Source organism: Tamandua tetradactyla, chromosome 18 (assembly GCF_023851605.1).
Source record: "Tamandua tetradactyla isolate mTamTet1 chromosome 18, mTamTet1.pri, whole genome shotgun sequence".
Lineage (NCBI taxonomy): Eukaryota > Metazoa > Chordata > Mammalia > Pilosa > Myrmecophagidae > Tamandua > Tamandua tetradactyla.
In genome coordinates this window covers 66,166,664-66,188,483 of record NC_135344.1, presented here as the reverse complement: position 1 = coordinate 66,188,483, position 21,820 = coordinate 66,166,664, and the positions used below count along the sequence as shown (strand labels likewise).

The following is a 21,820-nucleotide window of genomic DNA, read 5'->3' as shown; positions in this document are numbered from 1 at the left end:
TCATCAAGAAACATGGCTACTGGAACACAGCTCTACATTTTCAGGCAGTTCCCTCCAGCCTCTCGAACAACAAGGTGATATCTACTTAATGCGTAAGAATAACCTCCAGGATAACCTCTCGACTCTGTTTGGAATCTCTCAGCCATTGACACTTAGTCTCATTTCACTCTTCCCCCTTTTGGTCGAGAAGGTTCTCTCAATCCCTTGATGTTAATTCTCAGCTCATTCTAGGGTTTTTCTCAGTCCCTTGATGCCGAGTCTCAGCTCATTCCAGGATCTCTGTCCCACGTTGCCAGGAAGGTCCACACCCCTGGGAGTCATGTCCCATGCAGAGAGGGGGAGGGTGGTGAGACTGCTCGTCATGTTGGCTGGAGAGAGGGGCCACATCTGAGCAACAAAAGAGGCTCTCTTGGGGGTGACTCTTAGGCCTAAATTTTAAGTAGACTTGACCTATCCTATGTGGGGTTAAGTTTCATATGAACAAATCCCAAGACTGGGGGCTCAGCCTGTAGCTTTGGTTGTCCACACTGCTTGTGAGAATATCAAGAATTCAACTTGGGGACACAGTGATGTTTTGGGCCTCATGGAATTAATGTCAGTTCCAAGCCAGTCTTTAGTAGTCCCTGAAATATTGGTCATTTCCTTTTGGTCTGTAAACTGTCTTGAGTCTGGGAATTGATTTAGGGACTATTACTCTGTTCTTGAGATCCAAGTTAGACTTTTTTTTCACTTGTCCAAAAACTCTTATGATGGGTGGGCCATGGTAGCTCAGCAGGCAAGAATGCTTGCCTGCCATGCCAGAGGACCTGGGTTTGATTCCCTGTGCCTGCCCATGTTTAAAAAAAAAAAAATCTTATGATTATATATATCAAGTAAGAATTTAGTAGACTGTCCATCTATTTCACTTCTATGCCCCATGATCAACAGCCAATGCCATAAGTCTCTGGGAGTCAGACTCCTCTGATTACTGCCTCGACTCTGCTGTCTTTTGCAGTTGTAACACCCACCTTTTCTTCCGTGAGTAAGGCTGTGGCTTTGTCCATACCAATCCAGGATCTGATCATTCCCTATGTAAGGAGACTAGTTCAATGGCAGCAATTTCCACAGTAGTATCTGACCTACTGAGAGGAAAGATAAATTTATTCCTCACCGTCCTGGCAAAAGGTGTGTTCTCTAGACACTCCCAGGGTGGATAAGCAGGTCTTACATGATGAATCCACTCTAATACTCTATTCTCTCTAAGCCTTTGGATATCTTCATCTATGTTATACTAGGGCAATTGATCCTTGTGTCAAGCAGACAAACTCTTAAGAGTCCTTTCTAATCCCTCAAACTACAACATTGAATTCAGAATCTCCACAAAGTGGACCTATATCAATATATTCAGCCTGATTCAACCTTATGTTTTTTAAATCATTATCCCACAGATTCCTCTGATTTCTAATGGTATCAATTGGGAAAGTCATGCAGTTCATTCAGAGTATAGTGTACCTCCTCATAGGCCATCCTTTGTACCACTCCGTTAGGGTGATTGGGACTTCAGTTCTACTAATAAGTCTGGAAGGAAAGAGGTGGTGGGTTTGGGTCATGAGAGTAATCAGCAGTGCCCTGAAAGTTAACTTTCTCGGTCTTTCTGTTACAGGTTTATTCAGCAAAGCAGGGCTAATCTCTTCATACTGAGGTGGAATGGCTGATTCCTCCAGGCAGACCATTACAAGTCTATCTGGCAACGAAGACTCAGCAAAATTTGGGGGTTCAGTGTTCCCATAGTCATCATTATCAGCCTATATGTCCTCATTCCAGTCTTCAGGATCCCATTCCTTCCCAAGCAACATCTTCACTTTAACAGCAGACACCCTGCAAAGTTAGGAATTCAGTTTGCATTGTTCTTCAGCTGTTTGCAAGACAAGAATGTAAATGTACATCTGGCTTTCAGAAACTCAAGTCTGTGGCTACATGAAGAACTTCTTTCAGGAAAAACAGAAACTTTCATGTCATTCATACCACACTTACTGGGAAATTAAAGCCCTGAGCTCATCCTTTAAGAACTTTATCCAGTATATTTAGGAACAACCAACCAACCCCATTATTCTTTTTAACTTCCCCCAAATCTTCTAAGGTATCAAGTACCAGAGCCTTGCCTCATAAGCTTTTAAGTAGCCGTATTAGAAGGAGATATTTTGCATGTCTTTACTGCCAATGCATGCTATGGACTATCAGAGCCCTCTAGATCATTGGAAATAGAATCACTAATGCCTTTCAAGCCAATAAAATCAGAGAATCAATTCTAAGAACTCCAGAAGCAACCCAGAAATAGCATTAACATTCTGTTTCTTAAGACTCACTCTCAGTACCAAAAAAATCTCCATTAGCCAGGACTCTCCAGAGAAATAAAACTGACAGGAGATTATACACACACACGTACATAAAAGAGATTATGGAATTGACTCACATGACTGTGGGGATTGGGATGTCCAAATTCTATGGGACAGGTCACAAGTTAGAAACTCCAATGAAGTTAAGGGTGAATTCCCAAGGAGAAGCTGGCAGACGTAAGTAAAAACAGAAATTCTTCTTTCTGACATTTAGAATCCTCAGTTCTGGCTTTAAGACCTCCAAATGATTGGCAAAAAGACAACCCTTATTGCTGAGGGCAATCTCCTTTGTTGATGCTGACAATAGATGCAATTCCATCTAAGAAATACTCTCATAGTAATAAGTTTGGTTAGAATCTGCCTCACCAAACAACTGGACACATAACCTAGCCAAGTTGACACATCAAATTAACCATCACACCAAGGATGTAAAAGAGTTGTACATAGAAAACTAAAAAACAGTGCCTGAAAGAAATTAAGAAGATTTAAGTACATGGAAAGACATTCTATGTTCCTGGACTGGAAGACTAAATATCATTACAATGTCAATTCTATCCTTATTGATTGACAGATTCAACCCAATTCTAGTCAAAATTCCACACCCTTCCTTGCAGAAATGGAAAATTCAATCATCAAATTCATATGGAAGGGTAAAGGGTCCTGAATAGCCAAACTATCATGAAAAAGAACAACAAAGTTGGGGGGGGCTTACGTTTCCCAATTATAAAATTTATTATAAAGGTACAGTAATTAAAACAGTGTGGTACTAGCACAAAGACAGACATACAGACCAACGGCATAGAATTTAAAGTTCAGAAATATCTATGGCCAATTGATTTTTTTAAAACTTTTTGCTGTCTCGTTAAAAATATTTTTTGTTTACAAAAATATATATATTTTTTAATTTATAGAAATTGTTAGTTTAAGGAAAAATGATGTAAAAATTACAGCATTCCCATATATTCTCTATTGTTGAAACTTTGCGTTAGTGTGGTACCTTTGTTGCAACTGATGAAAGAATATTAAAACTATTATTATAGTCCATTTTTACATTAGGTGTATTTTTCCCCATATGTACCCTATTATTAACACCTTGTATTAATGTATTACATTTGTTATAATTCATGAAAGAACATTTTTATACTTATACTATTAACTAAAGGTCATCATTTATATTAGGGTTCACTGTGTTATACAGACTTATATCTTTTAATTTTTATTCTAGTGGCATATATACAACCTAAAATTTCCACTTTTAACCAAATTCACACACACAATTCAGTGCTGTTAATTCCTGTCACAATAAACATGCTACCATCAGCACCATCCATTTCCAAAACTTTACAATCAACCTAAACAGCAACTCTACAAATTAAGCATTAACTACACTTCTTTATCCATAACCCAGCCCCTGGTAACTAACATTCTAGACTCTAACTCTACGAATTTGCTTTTTCAAATTATTTCATATCAGTGGGATCATACAATATTTGTCCTTTTGTGTCTGGCTTATTTCCCTCAGCATTATGTCTTGAAGGTCCATCCATATTGTTGCATGTACCGGAATTCATTCCTCTTTAAGGCTGAATAATATCCCATCATATGTATACACCACATTTTGTTTATCCATTCATCAGTTGACAGACACTAGGGTTGCTTCCATCTTTCAGCAATTGTGAATAATGCTGCTATGAACATCGTTGTACAAATATCTGCTCAAGTACCTGCTTTCAATTCTTTTGGGTATATACTTAGTGGAGGAATTGCCAAGTCATATGGTGATTCTATACTTAGATTTCTTAGGAACAACCAAACTGGCTTCCACAGCAGCTGCACCACTTTACATTCCCACCAGCAATGAATGAGGGTTATTTCACCACATTCTAATACTTGCAGTTTTCTTTTTTTTTTTTTTAAGTAGTAGCCATTTTTGTCGAATGAAATGGTACCTCATTGTGGTTTTGGTTTCATTTCCCTAATAGCCAGTGCTGTTGAGCATTGTTTCGTGTGCTTTTTGGCCATTTGTACATTCTCTTGGAGAAATATCTCTTCAAGTCTCTTGCCCATTTTTAAATCTGGGTTCTCTTTTTTTATTGTTGCTAAGGTGTAGGATTTCTTTTTATATTCTGGATATTGAACTTTATTGGATATATGTTCTCCAAATATTTTCTCCAGAGTAGATTATAGCCCACTGATTTTTGACAAGGGTGCCAAGTCCACTCAATGGGGAAAGAATAGTCTCAACAAAAGGTTCTGGGAATGAAAGTAGATCCCTACTTCACACCATGTACAAAAATTAACTCAAAATTATCACAGTCCCAATTATAAAAACTAAAATTATAAAACTTCTAGAAAAAGACATATGGAATATCTTCAGGACTTTGGATTGGAAAGTATCAGATACATGGTTTTGAAACATTTTCTCCCATTCTACAGGTTGTTTTTAACATTCTTGACAATGTCGTTTTCACAAACACTTTAAATTTTGATGAAGTCCATTCTATCTATTTTTTCTTGTGCTTTTGGTAAAGCCTATGAACCTATTTTATATTGTATAGTCTTACAAAATTATTAGATTATACAAAGTCATAGAAATTAGAATTCAAGTTGGCAGGGGTGAGGGTGGGGAATAGGGATTTACTGTTTGGAGAGATGAAGTTTGGGTTATGGATGATGGTGATGGTGCCACAACATTGTGAATGCAATTAACAGCACCTGAAAGTGGTTAAGATGGGAAAGTTCATGCTGTCTATAAAAATTTTTAAATAAAGATGCATTGAGAGGAGAGGACTGAAATTTACTTGAAGCTATAGAGAACCATGTGTAGACTAGAAAAAAAAAATAGAAATGTAAGCACTATTTACCTTCTGTCCTGCCTTTTGAGTGTTAAGCATTTGTTCCCTTTGGCACTGAGTGAGGTTTTTAAAAAGGAGGTGTGAGAGAGAGGAGGCAAAAGCACTTTCACTTCTGGGGCTTCCTAGAAGTGTTCCAGTGCATCGAGTCTGTTTTCCATGAGTCATTTCTAGGATAGTCAACCATCATCTGACAACTGCTTTTAGCCAATTCCCTAGCTATAGAAACAAGGGATGGGAACTCCATTCTCCTTTTCCATCCTCTGAACAAATGGGTTCAAATTAAAAAATACTAAACCAATAAACCTTTAGTTTTTCTAGGTCACTTCTTCCTACCAGACTCTAGAGGAGGTAAAAACTAAGCGAGACTCCAGGATTTCTTGAACTGATGAGGGAGAACACATAAACAAGAACTGCTCCTCAAGTGTCCAATGGCCACACTGCAATTTCATTTGCAAACAATCTTTGAAATGCAAAACATTTTCACAGCAGAACAGCATCTTCTGATGGCTCAACCTGAGCCAAGGAAACCAAAGCTCTTTCACGTTTCTACCACCCAAATCTATCCCTGGGGTTCAAGGGTCCTTGTCTTGCCCACCTATATATTTATATACATCACATTTTGCTTATCCATTCATCAGTTGACAGACACTAGGGTTACTTCCATCTTGTCCAATAGATTTTACCCTTATGATTAGAAAAGACCACCTTGAGCAAAGGGTCAAATGCTGCTGCTGGGTAAAGGGTTCCCCTGCCTTAGAACTGAACATACTCTCCGTGGGAAGATTTATGCCCTTTTCAGGGTGACCTCAGCTTTCAGTGTGCCTTCAGCTTTATGTTGGGCCTCCTGTTGCTTAGGAACTTGAGTTCTTACAACTGTGTCAGTTGGGGAGCTGTGCAGTGAAGCAAGGCGTGTTTGATCTCACCAGCTTGGGCAGTTGCTGATTAGATATAAATTTTAAGCATCCCAAGGAGGAGCCCCTCTTCAGCTGTGGGATCACGTGGGCCACTGACCTATAAACACATCTGGTCTGTCTTTACAAGCAAAAAAAAAAAGTGTTCAGCTTGGATACTCAGGGGTAACAATTTTATAGCTGAGATGAATATATTCACGCTTAATTGCTACAGTAATAAAAAGCCAAGTGACTTTCTACAGTTTGCTTTTTGGCAACAACTCCCAATGCAAAAGACGTCAGACTTAGGAAAAAGAACTTCAAGTGGTTTTACATCTTTATTGATTCTCCCCATCTTTGCACTTAATCTGTGCAAGTCATTTAAGGAGCACACCAAATGACATAATCTCCAGTATACCCCTTCATAGCGGGGGCATGGCCCAGGGGGGGCGGTGAGAGTCCCGGACGGAAATGTGAGGAAGCTATGGGACAGTCCAAATGGCAAACTCTAGGTCTCTGGGTGGCAGGGGCCACTTCTGCGCTTCAGTGTTTAAACTTCTCTCCTACTTGCAGTGTAGAATACAGACAGACAATTGGCTACAGTGTTGCTCTCCAGTTAAAACCAGCCACGGGGACCTGCATCCAGCCGGCCCGGAGCCCAGCAGCTCTTCCTTCTCCATCAGCAGAACAGGATCCCAGGGCCCTGCCCTGGGAGAAGGCGTGGAAGCCTCCGCAGTTAGCACCCAGCAGTTAGCATCCAGCCGGAAGCAGAAGGCACCACGTGGCAAGCCGGCACTCCGCGCACAGCTGGAGGCTGAGGTTGGGCAGGGGCAGGGGTTGGGGCTGAGCCCCAAGGCAGGGGCCTCTCCCAGGCTCCAGTTGTTCAGGCGGAGCGATGGGAAGGCAGTGGCCATGCTAGCCACCTGTCACCTCCTCTCGCTCCTGCAGTGAGACTAACCAGAAGCAACCGGGTGAGGCCTTTTATTGGGGGAGGACAGGGGGTAGAAGGGAGGGGGGTGCCTACGGAAAACTAGACCAGTGCTCCAATTACACACATAACCTGAATATATTAAGGCTTCCGAGTTTTTACAACTATCTTTACCCTCCCCCCTCCGTTGCACAGGCAAACTAGAGGTGGGCAAGGAAAGGATATAGGAAGAGCCCACTGAACGTGGAGTACACCTCATCAAAGTCCGTGTGGGCCAGCCTGCCCCCAGTCACCACGACGTTGACCCCGTCACCCGCCTTCAGGTGCACGATGAGGTGGAAAGCTCCCGGGCCCCCGCAGGTGTGGAACGCCCCCTGGGGCCGGTGGTATTCCAGAAACTCTCTCTTGTACCCCGCTGTGTGCATCTGGGCCACGCTGGCATTGGAGACGGACAGGACGGCCTCCACGTAGGCGTCTCGCTCTGGGGTGAGGGTGGCCGTGATCAGGTAGCGCCCATCGTAGGGAGCCGTGAAGATCCCTGGGAGAAGAGCAGACGCTGAGCGTACCTTTCACCATCTCTAGCCATCCTGGCTGCCAGGTTTCAGCACTCAGAGTCCTAGGCAAGCTGGCAGAGCTGCCGCCCAGCCTCGAGAAGGAAGGCCGAGCTGGGCAAAGGCAGCCTGGCTCCCCAGGAGGCAGCCTGGCCCCCCAGGAGGCAGCCCCTTCTCTACTGCACCCACCTTGCGTCCACCTGGCAACTCAGACACCCAATTTTGCTTGCAGCGCTCTCTCCCACAGCTCTGCTTTTCCCCCGGCCCATTCTATATTGTGACTCACTGTCTTCTGCTTGTAACAGTCAGAGAAAAATAACTGCAGCAACCTCCTTACCAGTCCCCACCCCAAGGATTTGGTATAATTAACATAACTCTCACCCCCACACACAGCAGCCCAAGGAGGAACTCACCTCTTACGGTTCTGCAGGGTACATCGAGAAAAGATATCTATAGCCTTGCTGTGAAGGCAGCGTGGCCCCCCAACACCCCTCAGCCCTTTTCTTGGCAGCTGGGTCCACGCGGGGCCTTGGCCCACCACATGCACCCCACACGTCCTCAAGGCCGGGGCCGAGCCTTGGGGGAAGGAAGCACACACCTAGGAGCCTTGTTGCCTCTCCGGCTGTCCCCTGCCTCTGTCTCACTGAAAGAACCCCAAGGCCAACTTCTAACCAACCCTGTACAGGAGACCCAAGAAATGCACCAGCTGCTTCCTCAGGAGGCTGGACTGATACACACAAAGTTCGCTGCCCACCCAGAGAGAGGCAGGCCCGGAACCTAGTAACCCAGATGGCCACACCCGGCCTGCTTCCCATGGGCGAGTCCAGCTCTTTGCACTCAGACAACAGACAGAAGGCATCCATCCGCAGCCACAAGTGAGTGCCGACAGTCACTTAGCCAATGGCCCTCATGTTCTGGGTCTGGGGAGGGTGGGAGACAGAGGAAGTGAGACTGGGAGGGCAGCAGAGGGCTGGAAGAAGAGGGTGGTAAGATTTGAAGGTGACGTCCCATCTGCATCCAGCTACTTGCAAAGCAGCAGCAGCTGTAGAGCCCTGCAGCTAGAAGAGGCGGAGCCCACACCAAATGCCGACAGGCTGATGGGACACCACCTTCAAATCTTACCACCCTCTCCCTCTCAGGACTGGGGGGAGCACTAAACACTGACCAGTGACCAGAGCTGATGCCACGTGGAAGGACCCAGGAGTTAACAAGGGAAGTAAAGGGCCTGGACCTTTGATGGGCCCTGAAAACAATCAGAGAAGACCAGGGCCCTCAGCCCCCTCCCCCACCCAGTAATAGTGATGTAAAGCTCTTGGCGACTCTCGTGGCTCCTGGGACAGAACCAACTCTCAAGTTCACCCGTGACATCCTGTCCTAGGCATGTGCAGACCTGAGATCCTAGCTGGGGGGCTGGGCATTCCAGCCACGTGACAGGATGGAGGTCACCATCCCTGCTTGCAAAAGTCATCTAGCCATCTGGGTGGACGAGCTGTGCCCACAACCAAAGCAGCCTGGAGTGACCCCGAGGGAGGAGGTGAGGCACGAAGGCCACAGCAGTTCTGCAGCAGAGAACCCTGTGACCCTTCAGTGGCCTGGGAGGGGACTGGGGAGGGCCCCAGACCTCATCAGCGCCTTGGGGAGGTGGTTATTAACGCAGACCCCACCCAGCTAGAACCCCAGGAGCTTCAGCTCCCCAAGCCCTGCGAAGGATGTTTATACCACCTCGAGAGCAGAACCCCGCTGCACTAAGAGGTAGGGCCAGCAGAACTGAGAGAGAGAGGACGACAGCCAGTCTGGGCTGATGTGAGGCTGGTGGTTAAGATCTCCTCGGGCAAGAAAAACCATTCCCTTTTCCTTCTGGGAGCTCCTGGTGTGGCAAAGCCTCCCTGACATTCCCCAGCACTCATGGGAACAGGTGCCACAGGTGACAGCAACTAGTGCACAAGCTCTGGGCCCCGGGGCTGCCCTGTACCACCTCTGCTCTCCCCTCCGGCCTCTCGCCTCCTCTCATGGCTGAGGGGAGCTTCCTGGCCCCTTCAACCTGTGCCCCATCCAGCAGCAAAGCACATCCCTTCCCCAAAGTGAGTACCTGGGAGCAGAGCACTCAGCCCTCCCAGAGACACAGGCGAGTGGCAAATGCCACAGTCAGGAGAGGCAGGGAGCCAGGGCCAGCAGGAAGGGGGGCATGGAGAGTGGGGGGGACCGGCCACCATCGAGGGTGACCCAAAAAAATATCCTAAGAGTGGGGGATTCCATACACAGCTTTACTGGCTCTTTCCCAGAGCAGGAGGCCCTCACACAAGGCTGAGCCCTCTGGAGAGCGGGCAGTTCCTTTCTCAGCTCTGTTCATCATAAAAGCAGGAGCTCGGGAGGAAGCAGAGCAGGGCGTGGCCCTTCCCCTGCCTGGTCCTGCACCAGGTGTGTCAGGGGTGACCGCCAGATGGCGAGAACGAGGGACACCGGGTGGCCGCAAGGGGGCAGCCAGGAGGGGTGGGGGCTCAGCGGGCCCAGCGGTGAGCCCGAGGACTGGTTCATTGATGTTAAAACTAGAAAACATTGCTGCAACGCACGCCCATCTGCTGCACAGCCGGGAGTCATGCCTTTATAGCAATCTACAAAACCACGAAAAGCAAGCTGTGCCAGCTCTGCTCCCTCAAAGCCTCTGGCACCCATGACTGCCCAGTGGGTGCAGATCGGGCCTCCCCCACCCCCATGGAACGTTGGGAGATAAGACAAAGGTGGGACCCACCCTGCATCATGGTCAAAGGTTTGGAAAGGAAGAGATGAGAACCAACACGTTCCCTTCAGAAACTTACCAGTACTGGGGTCATACACATCTCCGTCGTTGACCAGCACTTTGTTGAAGAGGACAACACCCCTGTCGCTGGGAAAAGGCTTCTGGGTGAGCCCAGCAGAGAAAGACACCAGAGATGGTGTCCCTGGGACCCCTGGAGCAGAGAGAGGATGCAAAACTGTCTGCAGACTCTTTGGGACTGGAGAGCATCTGGCAGTTCCTGGAGGGTTATGTTCTCTGACTTGGACTTACTTTAACGATACGGGGTGAAGTCCTAGGAAACTGAGCCCTCTGTGCCTAGAAACCAGAGCTGTGTTATGTATTGGGGGTGTACGGGTGGCAGGGGGTGGGGAATGGGAATAATTTGGGGCTCAGCTTGCTTACTAATAGACCAGTAAAGCCTGGACCCCGGGATGCCTGTCAGAGCCACAGTGGCCAAGGCCCACCCAGTGGTCGTCTTGGGAGACTCTGAGCCAGGATGATGGCTAGTAGAAAATTCTTGTCTCATTTATAATTCTGACCCCATCTGGGGAGCAGCCCTGGGGGTGGGGGGCGGTCTGTCCACTGCAGTCAGCAAGAACCAGGGATACCGGGTGGCTGCACGGGGCGGGGGGTGGGGCTCAGCATCTCCCTGCTGGTGGCCAGGAAGGACTGGGCCCTGTGCAAACTCCCAGAGCGAGGTGGCAGAGGGTGCAGGTGAGGGGCCAGAGCCGGCAGGGAGCACCGTATTGCCCCTGGCCTCCCACCCACAGCGACATACCTGGGGAGGCGGGAGGAGGTGACTTGGGGTATCCTGAAAAACAAAATGGGAATAGAATATCAAAATCCTAAACAGCTCATTTTTTCTGAGCCCCTTTTTACCTCCTTGCTCTTCATATGCTCAGATTGAACCCTTATAACTCGAGAAATAGCTGTGGATACAGCCAGGACCCCTACTCTGAGCTGCCTTCCCAGAAACACACGTTTGCACCCGGCTGCGCCTGCTTCCTCACCAGCGGCTTATCCCGGGCAGGGCTGGCAGAGTAGCGGGAACAGGAGATTGGGGAGTGCTGGAGCCTGGGGGTCCAGGCCAGGGAGGCGATAACGATAGGACTCAGACCCACCCATGTCAGCTAACATGCTGGCCCTCTAGTAACCGTATCTGTTCCCCAGCTCTGCCTCCCAGCTAGACTGAATGCAGAATTCATCACGCGAATGAACGGATGAACAAATAGCCCAGCTGTGTGTAAGCATTCAGGACATGTTGCTAACAGAGGACAACCTGCCACCTTAGCAAAGGCAGCACGCCTGCCGAGGGGATCGCTGTGGCTGGCTGGAGTAGAGACAAGGAGAGCTGGAGCCAGGAAACATGTCTCCTGCTCCTGGCTGGTCCAGCCCGCCCTGTGAGCCTACAGCGTACCCAGGCGCGGGGGCACCCTGCTCCAGCCTCGCCGGTCTGACTCAGAGGGGAACAGTTTGTGCCCTCCTCTGGCAATGGCAGGTTCTGCCCCAAGCACTGTGTCCCTGAGCCTCCGTTTCCGCATCTGTAAAATGGCACTATTCCCAACTTCACGCTGCTGTCGGGAGGGTCACGTGACACAAAGCACCTAGTTCAGTATCTGGCACGTGGCGTTGGGGGGTGGGGGAGAAAGGGTCCTTACACACTCCCTCCCTCTTCTTTCTCCCTGCTCCCCTTACTCAGAGACCCCCAGCACCCGTGGCCAGGCCTGGAAATGAGCATTTCTGGCTTCACCCTCCCAGCAAATCCCTGAGATACAATTACAGTCTTTTCTGTGTTATTTGAAGAAACTAAGCCAGTGAGTGGTTAGGGAAAGCTGCCTGGGGCCAGGAAGCTTGGGAAGGAGGAGACCCACATTTGCTACTAAACAAGCTGCTGGCACACGTGGTTCGCCAGGGAGCCCTCCCCGCTGGCAGGATAATGGGCTGCCACGAGGCACAGGGACCCCAACTCACTGGGCAATTACATCTCCAATTTACTGCACCGCCCTGGGGTGCTCCAGCCTCGAGCCGTTTGATGAAGGTGACTGGTTTCTCAGGGCCCCAGCACCCTTGGAAAGACCCCTGAGGGGAGCCACGATGACCCACCTTGGGCAGCCCCCAGAGCTCATGCGGAGGTTCACACGGGACCCCAGGGCAGCTCAGGCAGCCCGGCTCGCGGGCATGGGCGGCTTACCTGGGGCGCCCGCGTAGCCTTCGGAGCTGGGGATGGGCCCCTGCCCAGTCTGGCCATCCACTCCCTGGGGCAGGCCCCTTCCCGAAACGCCCATTCTCCCCGGAGGCCCCGCCTCTCCCGTCTCGGTGAAGACCCCGGTGGATCCAGGCAAGAAGGGTGGCCCGGGCCGTGCGGGTGGGTGCGGCGGTAGCAGGGGTCTCTGGGGCACGACAGGCTGCTGGCCGGTCTTCAGCCCTCGTCCCGGGTCTTCGGGTGGGGGGAGACCCTCGGGCCTCGGTAGCGGGGGCGGGCTCAGCTGCGGCCCAGCTGGTTCCGTGGGGGCCTCCGCGGGCGAGGGGCTTGAGGGCATCCCTGGCACCTGCGGGACCTTCCCCCGGGGTGGTACTTGTGGAGCTTCTGATGGCTCCTCAGCTGCGCAGCAAGGGAGGAGAAAGAAAGGCACAAGGTTAAAAAACTCAGAAGCCGCTGCCCAGCCCTAGGTCCTTTCTGCAACCCTTAATGAGGCTCCTTTCCCGGGGACTGACTTATCTCTGTGGCATCAACTGAGACACCTTAGCATGAACCCCACCAGCAGACACATGAGCAGCGCCGCCCACCCGGCCCCAGCTTCGGGGCAGAGGGTCTTATCCTAGGACGGCTGCAGCTACCTCAGGTGCCCAGGGAGATACTGAGAAGGCATCGGGATGCAGCTTGTGCCGGAGAAGGAGGATGTTCAGCTTCCACTCTACATAGAAGGCTGCATTCTCTAAAACAGCATCAATCTTAGCTCCAGATCCCCAAATTTCCTTATTTCACAGCATGATGATGCTACAGATACATCACAAATTACTAAGGGTCCTGAGGAGAATGATTTTCTTAGAATTTCTAACACAAGTTGGTTTCAGGGTCACTTTGATCAGTTTGCCAAGGGGTCCTCAGGGCAGAGACACTCACACCAGCCCAGGTGGGCACTGGAAGAGCTCAGGGCTGCCTCTGCAGCAGGCACAGCCCAAAGGCACAGTGACACCCTGTTCCTCCTGTCACAGCCTGAAAGCCATCAGCCAAGGGAATTTCCAGTGGAGAAACCTCCTGATTCATGTTTTCCTGCCCTCTTAGAATGGCAGCCATGACACAGCCAGGAAGCTGCCACCCTTTCCTCCTTTGAATACATTCCTGGAACTAACTTTCCAGGAAGCCCTTCCTAAATGGCCACAAGGATCTAAAAATAACCAGGAGTGGCCAAGACGCCACTCTCAAAGGCAAACCACCCCCACTTCCCCAGTCAGGTGTGCTGCCTGCAACACCCCAAGGTGTCAGAGCTACAAAATGATGACCTGGGAAAGCCAGTAAATGCCTTCTGACCAACTAACTGTCTGGTTTTGTCTAGACAAGACCCCCCTCACCGTACTTTTACTTTTGTTATTTTTGTCCTTTGCCCAATATTCCATCCTACATTAGTCATCATCTTATGCATTTCGAAGATGCATATTTATATACTGTAACCTCTTCACACTTCTATTCGAGTGTGAATTCACTAAGGTAAATATGGCAGGTTGAACAAATCTTCCACATCTATCCCCAGAGTCAGATTTCTAAGCCCCTTCCAGTCTCAAAGGGAGATTATTTCTCAAACAGCCTTTCTCAACCATGGTTCCCCAAGAGATGCCCTAACGAAAATGATTTAAACCATCCCTTTTTCACTTCTCTCAAGGATGGGATTAGCTAATAATATTCTAGATGCAGAAAAGAGAAGTTTGTCTATTCTATATGGGGAGGACCAGGAGCAATAAATCAAGCCCGAGCAGGGAAAGTCCCCAAAGATCTGGGGTGGAATGTCCCCAGGAGTTAAACAATGACCAATGTTAGGAAACTGAGGGAATGGGATGTGTTTTGGCAACAGCTAACAGCATTTTTCTGCTTCTAAGATCATCCTCGCTTGCTAGCAACTGCAAACCACAACATGGTTTTAGCCTTTATAAGCTCACCTTGAAAACCTCTGGGGGCTGCTCTCTGACTCTTCCTTCTTGGAGGTTTCTGAGGCAATCGACAGCCGGCTAATAAAGACTCCAAATTGGCTCGCAGTTTTGAATTGAGTGGTTTCTCTTTTGGTGCGGCCCACAACACCACATAATGGCTGCCTTAAGGCTTAGACCTTGATTCTTTCAGAACCTTGGTTGGGAGAAGGACTGGGTCTAGACAAGAAACTGAGGCACAGGGACTCCAAACACAGGAACACCTGCCACTGTGGGAGGGGAGAGCTATATATCTGAAAACATATGTCAGAGTCTGCATAGTGAATGAGGTGGTGCACAGCCAGCCTTCACCTGCTCCGCTATCAGAACACTTGCTATGAAGGACTTTTAACATTCATTCTATAGTGAGTCCCAAAGCCATGAAAGACAGAGGCCAAAACAAGCCATCCAGCCAACTAAAGAAAAGGAGCTCAAAAGAAACAGACACAATGCAAGAAAATAAATTAGTATTACCTTCAGAGTAAGAGAAGATTCCAAGAGAAGTATCCAAGATGCAAGAACAGATTGCTAAAAGGATGGCTTTTGCTAATTAAAAATATGTCTGCCAAAATAAGGAAATGCAAAATAAGAAAATGAAAGGGCTGGTAAATAAAATCAAGGGAGTCTTGCAGAAGGTGGAAAAGATGAAATGATAGCAGACAGGAAAGAAACCATAAGAACATTAGAGAGTCAATCCAGGAGGTCTCTCCAGAAATAAATCAGAAATACTGGGTTGTGGGAGTGATGGGTGGTGGGAGGCAATTATATATATATATACATATAATATATGTATATATTTCGATATATACATTTATCAAAAAGTTTCCCAGAACTGAGGAAAATGAAAGATCTCTACACAACTGATGAACAAAAATCCAAACCAAGGCATATTCAAACCCTGAAGAAAAAGAGAAAAGTGTACAAGCTTTCAGAAGAAAAATAAAAACTTCCTGTGATTCACAATAGCATCATGAAACTACAAGATAAGAGAACAAAGCCTTCAAATCTTGAGGGAATATTACTGTTAACCTGGAATTCCACACCCAGACAAAATATCCATTAACTACAATAGCAGAATAAAGACATTTTCAGACATGTAATCGTCAAAAACAATAGAAAAACTATTATGCCCATATACGCTTTCTTAAAAAGCTATGTGGAAAATGTCCTCCACCGAAACAAGGGAGTAAACTATGAAAGAGACATGGAATAAAGAAAAGGATTCAACACAGGAGAGAAGTTAAAGAAATGTCTAGGATAGTGGTGAGAACATTCCGGATTGAAAGGGATATGGGAAGTCTAGACAATAACCAGTTCATATTGGATCAGGAAGAGAGAGTACTTCAGGAGGGAGGCTGCCAAGTTTTAAAAAATGGAACAGATAAGTAATCTATACTTGTTCCAAGAGGCCCCTGGAGGGGAGGAAGAATCTAAAATAGATACATGAAATCTAAGCAAATGGTGGAGTTTCCAAAATAGAGAATTAGGGAGCAAGCAGCAGAACCTACTTCTCTCACAAAAGCAGTTGAGTAGTCAGGCAGAAACTGTCTGAATCAACTTTTGGAGATCCAGAGACCAGGAGGCGTCAGTATAATACCTACGGAAGTGTCGGCTGAAGAGATGGTCAGAAACTGTAGCTCCATTTTAGCTCCTGGCACCCATCCCCAACCCTCAAGGGAAATATCAGCGGGTGGCCAGATCCTTGCCTGGGGGGTGGTTATGGACTGGGATGGCCAGGGGAGTCTTCCACCCCAAGTAGAGTTGGACATTGTCCAATACTGAGCCACATATTGGCCAGTGAAGTAAGACATGGGATCCACACCATTTTTGCTTGTCCCAGTCACATGCTACCAAGTGAACAATTTCAACTGCTTCAGAGAGGGATCTGGGAAAAAGCCATAACAGCCTGCCTTTTGTAAGACTGAGGGGAACAGGTATCTGAAGAGCACCAATTTGCTGGGCAGGCCAAAAGTGCAGCCTGGTAAAGAAAAAGGCAGAAAGGAAGATGGGCTTTTTGTCTTTCCAGACCCTATCCCAAGGCCCATTGGATCTGGTCTATGCCACCTGCACAGGTACCTGGCCCTGTTTTGGCTGGGAAATACTGACAATACAACTGTCAAAGAAGATCCTTGGTACAAACCCAATCAGCAATGAAATCCTAGATGAGAGAGAGAAACCAACCTTCAGAATAAACCTATGAAAATAATCAGAGACCAGATATCAGAAAAAAAAAAAAAAAAATCACAAGGCATACTAAAACGTGGGAAGAGAGGGCCCAGTCAAAGAAATAGATGAAAAAGTCAGTTGCCCTGTGACCTGGCAATACCAATATTCAGTATATATCCAGAAGAGCTGAAAGCAGTGACGTGAATAGACACTTGCACACTGATGTTCACAGCGGCAGTTTTCACAATTGCCAAAAGGTAGAAACAAAACAAGTGCCTATCAGCAGACAAGTGGATAAACAAAATGTGGTATATACATATACACAATGGAATATTATGTAGCAGTAAGATGAAATGACGTCCTGAAGCACAGGACAAGATAGATGAGCCTTGAGGACATAATGCTGAATGAAAAAAGTCAGATACAAAAGTACAGATACTGTAAGATTTCACTATATGACTCTGGCAAAGGTAATCTCAGAGGTTACACTGTAGAATATAGCAGACCCAGAAGTTAGAGATGGGGGAAAGACTACCCAATGACATTGAACTTAAATGCAAGGGAATGGATCGAAGGGATGGTAACTAATTAGTGGGCTTATAAGCAACATTGCCATATTGACGGTGAATATGACTGAAATAGGATGTACAGGGCCATATATCCCACTGATCAAATCTACAATTAATAACAAGTTCTCACATGAACCATTTTAAAAGTTTGATATTGGACAAAAAGTCATTAGTATATGGGGGAAAACTAAAAATTCATGCTATGGCCAGTAGTTAACAGGAAGCCATCAATAGCAATGCAGAACTCCAAGGGGCAACTAATTGGGGGGGGGGGGAGAGACTTGAACAAGTGATAAGGGGTAGTTTTTATTTGATATTTGGTGGGGCAGTGTTTGCCAGATCCTTGTCTCTATGGACCAATGAAAATTCCCTAAAATTGGGAGTGCTGCTGATTGTACAACCAAGTGAGGATACTGTAAGACACAGTTTGTTTATTTTGGACATTATCCATGATACCCAATGATGGAGGGCGCTGAAGGGTACAATGACTGAGAAGAATGATGAACTAGGATACATGTATATGATGGAATTTGGTGTGGCTACACAAAGGAAGGATTTCAAGAGGCATGCAATAAACAGACTAAATCGTGGGGACAATTTGTTGTGCAAAATAAGCCAGAAACAAAAGAACAAATATGCTAAGGCCTCTTTCAGAAAATATTTAAAAGAAAATTGGAGACAAGACTGTAATCCTTATAGCTGCCACACTTATTCTGAAGTTGCATGTGCATTTCTAGATTCTTAGACACTGAGCTATATGTGTATTAGCAGGCATTTCCCTGGAACTTTGATAAACTCTGTGACATCTAAGATGTAGAAATGAAGTGCTGCTGCCCTGAAAGTTAGTATGGCTATATATAACAACAGTTAAAGTAACTAAAAAAGAGATGAGGCCTCAATTAGAGATAAAAATGAAGCCAATCTGGCTGGGATTAAGGGAAATCAGAATACAGGGTAACAGATGATAGTGGATGTACTCTAGACTTCACCTATTACATGAGACCAAAGGCAGAGAGGTTTATTATGTCTATGGCCTAAATTTTCTGTAACATACAATCTAAATCAACCTGTCTTCCTAGCTCATTTAGACAATCCAAACTCTTGGAGTCCAGAGTGGGAATGAAGCCTTGTAATTCTGTATAGCTTAATGTAGTGCCTGGATATCTCTCAGTCTATGATGGGCTGATAATTAAAATGGTCGAGTCCCTTGAGAGCTGGAAAAAAAAAATGGAACTATTAAACTTTCCCATCTGGGAAACCCTGAGTACCCTCTCAAGGTTTTCTTGGGACTCCCAAGAGAATAGGCCAAGTCTTTGATTTTGAGGCTTGCCCTATGAAACTTATTTTTGTAGTAGAGAAGCTAAGACTACCTATAATGAGGCCTAGGAGTTGCTTCCAGGAAACTTCTTTTGTTGCTCAGATATGGCTTCTCTCTCTCTAAGCCCAACTCTGCAACGAAGATCATTACCCTGCCCCCTACATGGGAAGGGTAACAAAAGGAGGCATCAGTGGCTAAGAGAGTTCATACAGAGTCAAGAGGCTATTCTGGAGGCTTCTCTTATGCAAGCTTCAGTGAGATAGTGCTGACTACCATGGTTTGCTAAACTCCAACCAACAACACTCCTGTTAAGTCTTAAGAACACCTAGGACTCAAACTGAGACTATAATATAAAGTTTCATGGCTAATTTTATTTTCCTGGAACCTATAATTTCCAGAGGTTCTTAGGCTAGATAAATCCTGAAATCCAGAGGAACAAGTCTCTCCAAGATTATCAACTAATTACACCCCTATCCTTTAATGCTGAGACCCCTTCTCAACGTGAAAAGTTCTCCACCTCTTATTGATTTCCACCTTCATTCCATTATGATCTGAGAAAGCGCGTTGTATAATTTCAATATTATTAAATTTATTAATTTATTTTATAAATTTATTAATTGTTTTGTACCCCAGTCTGTGGTCTATCCTGGAGAATGTTCCATGAACACTTGAGAAGAGTGTATATCCTGTTACTTGGGTGTTCAGAGTTCTGCATATGTCTGTTAGGTCTAGTTCATTTATAGAACTATAAGTACTGCCTATAGACTGGGAGAAGGATCAAAGGCAAAGGAGGCATTATAACAGAGAAATAATTGGGTTTAAAAACAAATATCACTGCTGAATCACTGTATTGATATTTCTTCAAGCCTCCAGTGTTTTAGAGTAGTTAGAGAGAAAAATCTGAAATAATGAATGGTAATCCATAATAAACTCTGAAATCTGTTCTGTAACTATTTGTTGAAGTCTACTTTGGAAATTATTGCTTTTTCTTTTCTTTGTGTATATATTATATTTTAAAATTTAAAAATTAAAAAAAAAAGAAGTGAGAGAATAATGAACTGACATAAACATTATGAGATGAAGAAGGGCATTATATGTTAATAAAAGGGTCAATTCACCAAGAAGAAGCAACAATCATAAATGTCTATGCACCCAGTCATGGTGTCCCAAAACACACAAGGCAAACACTAGAAAAACTAAAGTAATAAACATCTCTGCAATAATAGTGAGAGACTTCAACACACCACTCTCTCCAACAGATAGAACATCTGAACAGAGGACCAATAAGCACGCAGAGAACCTAAATAATATGATAAATGAACTAGACCTAACAGACATATGCAGAACCCTGAACCCCCAACTAACAGGATATACACTCTTCTCAAGTGCTCATGGAACATTCTCCAGGATAGACCATAGACTGGGGTACAAAACAAATAATAAATTTATAAAATAAATTAATAAATTTAATAAGATTGAAATTATACAATGCACTTTCTCAGATCATAATGAAGGTGGAAATCAATAAGAGGTGGAGAACTGGAAAATTTACAAATACATGAGGATTAAGCAATACGCTCTTAAACAATCAGTGGGTCAAGGAAGAAATTGCAAGAAAAATCAGTAAATATCTTAAGCAAATGAAAACAAGAACACAGCTTATCAAAACTTATAGCATGCAGTGAAGGCAGTGCTGAGATAGCACTGTCCCCAAACACCTACATTAAAACGAAGAAAGAGCTAAAATCAAAGACCTAAATGAATACCTGCAGAAACTAGAGAAAGAACAGCAAACTAATTCCAAAACAAGCAGAAGGAAAGACGTAAAGATTAGAGCAGAAATAAATGAAGTTAAGAACAGAAAAACAACAGAGAGAATCAATAAAATAAAAAGTTGAGAAGATCAATAAAATAGGCAAACCTCTAGGAGGGCTGAGAAAGATAACAACAACAACAACAACAAAAAATTAGAAACGTAAAGCTCGATACCATGGACCCTGTAGAGATAAAAAAAGATCATAAGAGGATACTATGAAAATCGTATGCCAACAAACCAGATAACTTAAATGAAATAGACCACTTCCTAGAAATGCATGAACAGCCCACACTGCCTTGAGAAAAAATCGAAGACCTCAACAAAGCAATCACAAGTAAAGAGATTGAATCAACCATCAAAGCCCTCCCAACAAAAAAATGTCCAGGACCAGACACAAGTGAAGTTTACTAGTCATTCCAAGAAGAACTAAAACCAATCCTGCTCAAATTCTTCCAAGAAATTAAAGAGAAGGGAAACTACCTATTTCACAAATAAAAAGCCAACACCACCTAATACGAAAGCCTGATAAAGATACTACAAGAGGGAGGTGCAATGGTGGCTCAGTGGCAGAGTTCTCGCCTGCTGTGCCAGAGACCCGGGTTCGATTCCCAGAGCCTGCCCATGCAAAAAAAAATAAATAAATAAAGCTACTACACAAGACTCTCACCAGTGAGGCACAGAGAAGCACAACCAATCCCTTCCTGGGTCAAAGGAACCTACTCACTCACAGAAGCCCATCTCCCAAACTATCAAGGTGAGAAAAAAGGAAAGAATCGCCATACTTTATCGATTTTAAAGCTATGTCTATGGAATAGCCATAAGAAATATCAAGTTATTTTTGTTTTGTTTAATTTTTTTTTGAGGATTACCCAGGAATATTTTAGTTACTTGGAACTATAGTACTCAAATATTTGACTTCTTAAATCTTTGGCATTGTGGATGATGTGAGTGCATTTTTTGCTTAAACGTCAATGACTTGATTTAAAAAATCAAACAAGATAATAATGAACTATTTGAGTTATTAGAGTGCTGCTATTTAAACCAAATTCCAGGATGAAGTCTTCCCACTTATTATTTTATATATTTACTATAAAATAAAGTAAATGTGACTATAAATCTATTCTCCAAATCCAATTTCTTGACACATATCTCTTATTTATTTATTTCTATATCAGAAAGATTTAAACAAATCAAAGCAAGAAACTTTAGACGTTTGAGCACACATTTTAAGTCTATACAGCCATTTTTCTCTGGCTTCGTCATAATCCATATTTGTAATAGATAAAGACACCATATTCAGAGCCTCAAACAATAACTCATAGTACAGTCCTGCTGTCTTCTTTTTTTTCTAGATTTCTGATCAGTTCCTGTAAAACTTTCCTTCATTTTTGTGA

General features: G+C 45.2%; 1 protein-coding gene across 2 annotated transcripts in view; it reads right to left on the bottom strand.

Moving 5' to 3' along the window:
- Nucleotides 1–641: 641 nt before the first annotated feature.
- The window catches only part of EMILIN2 (elastin microfibril interfacer 2), a 94,942-nt gene continuing 73,763 nt past the window's right edge, over nt 642–21,820 (bottom strand). For both annotated transcript variants that reach the window (XM_077135877.1, XM_077135878.1), the window contains exons 5-8: nt 12,567–12,977; nt 11,154–11,186; nt 10,416–10,547; nt 642–7,586 (exon numbers count right to left, since the gene is read on the bottom strand). In XM_077135877.1, coding sequence (XP_076991992.1) covers nt 7,249–7,586; nt 10,416–10,547; nt 11,154–11,186; nt 12,567–12,977 — 914 coding nt within the window. In that variant the 3' untranslated portion in view covers nt 642–7,248. The remainder of the gene's footprint in view (nt 7,587–10,415; nt 10,548–11,153; nt 11,187–12,566; nt 12,978–21,820) is intronic.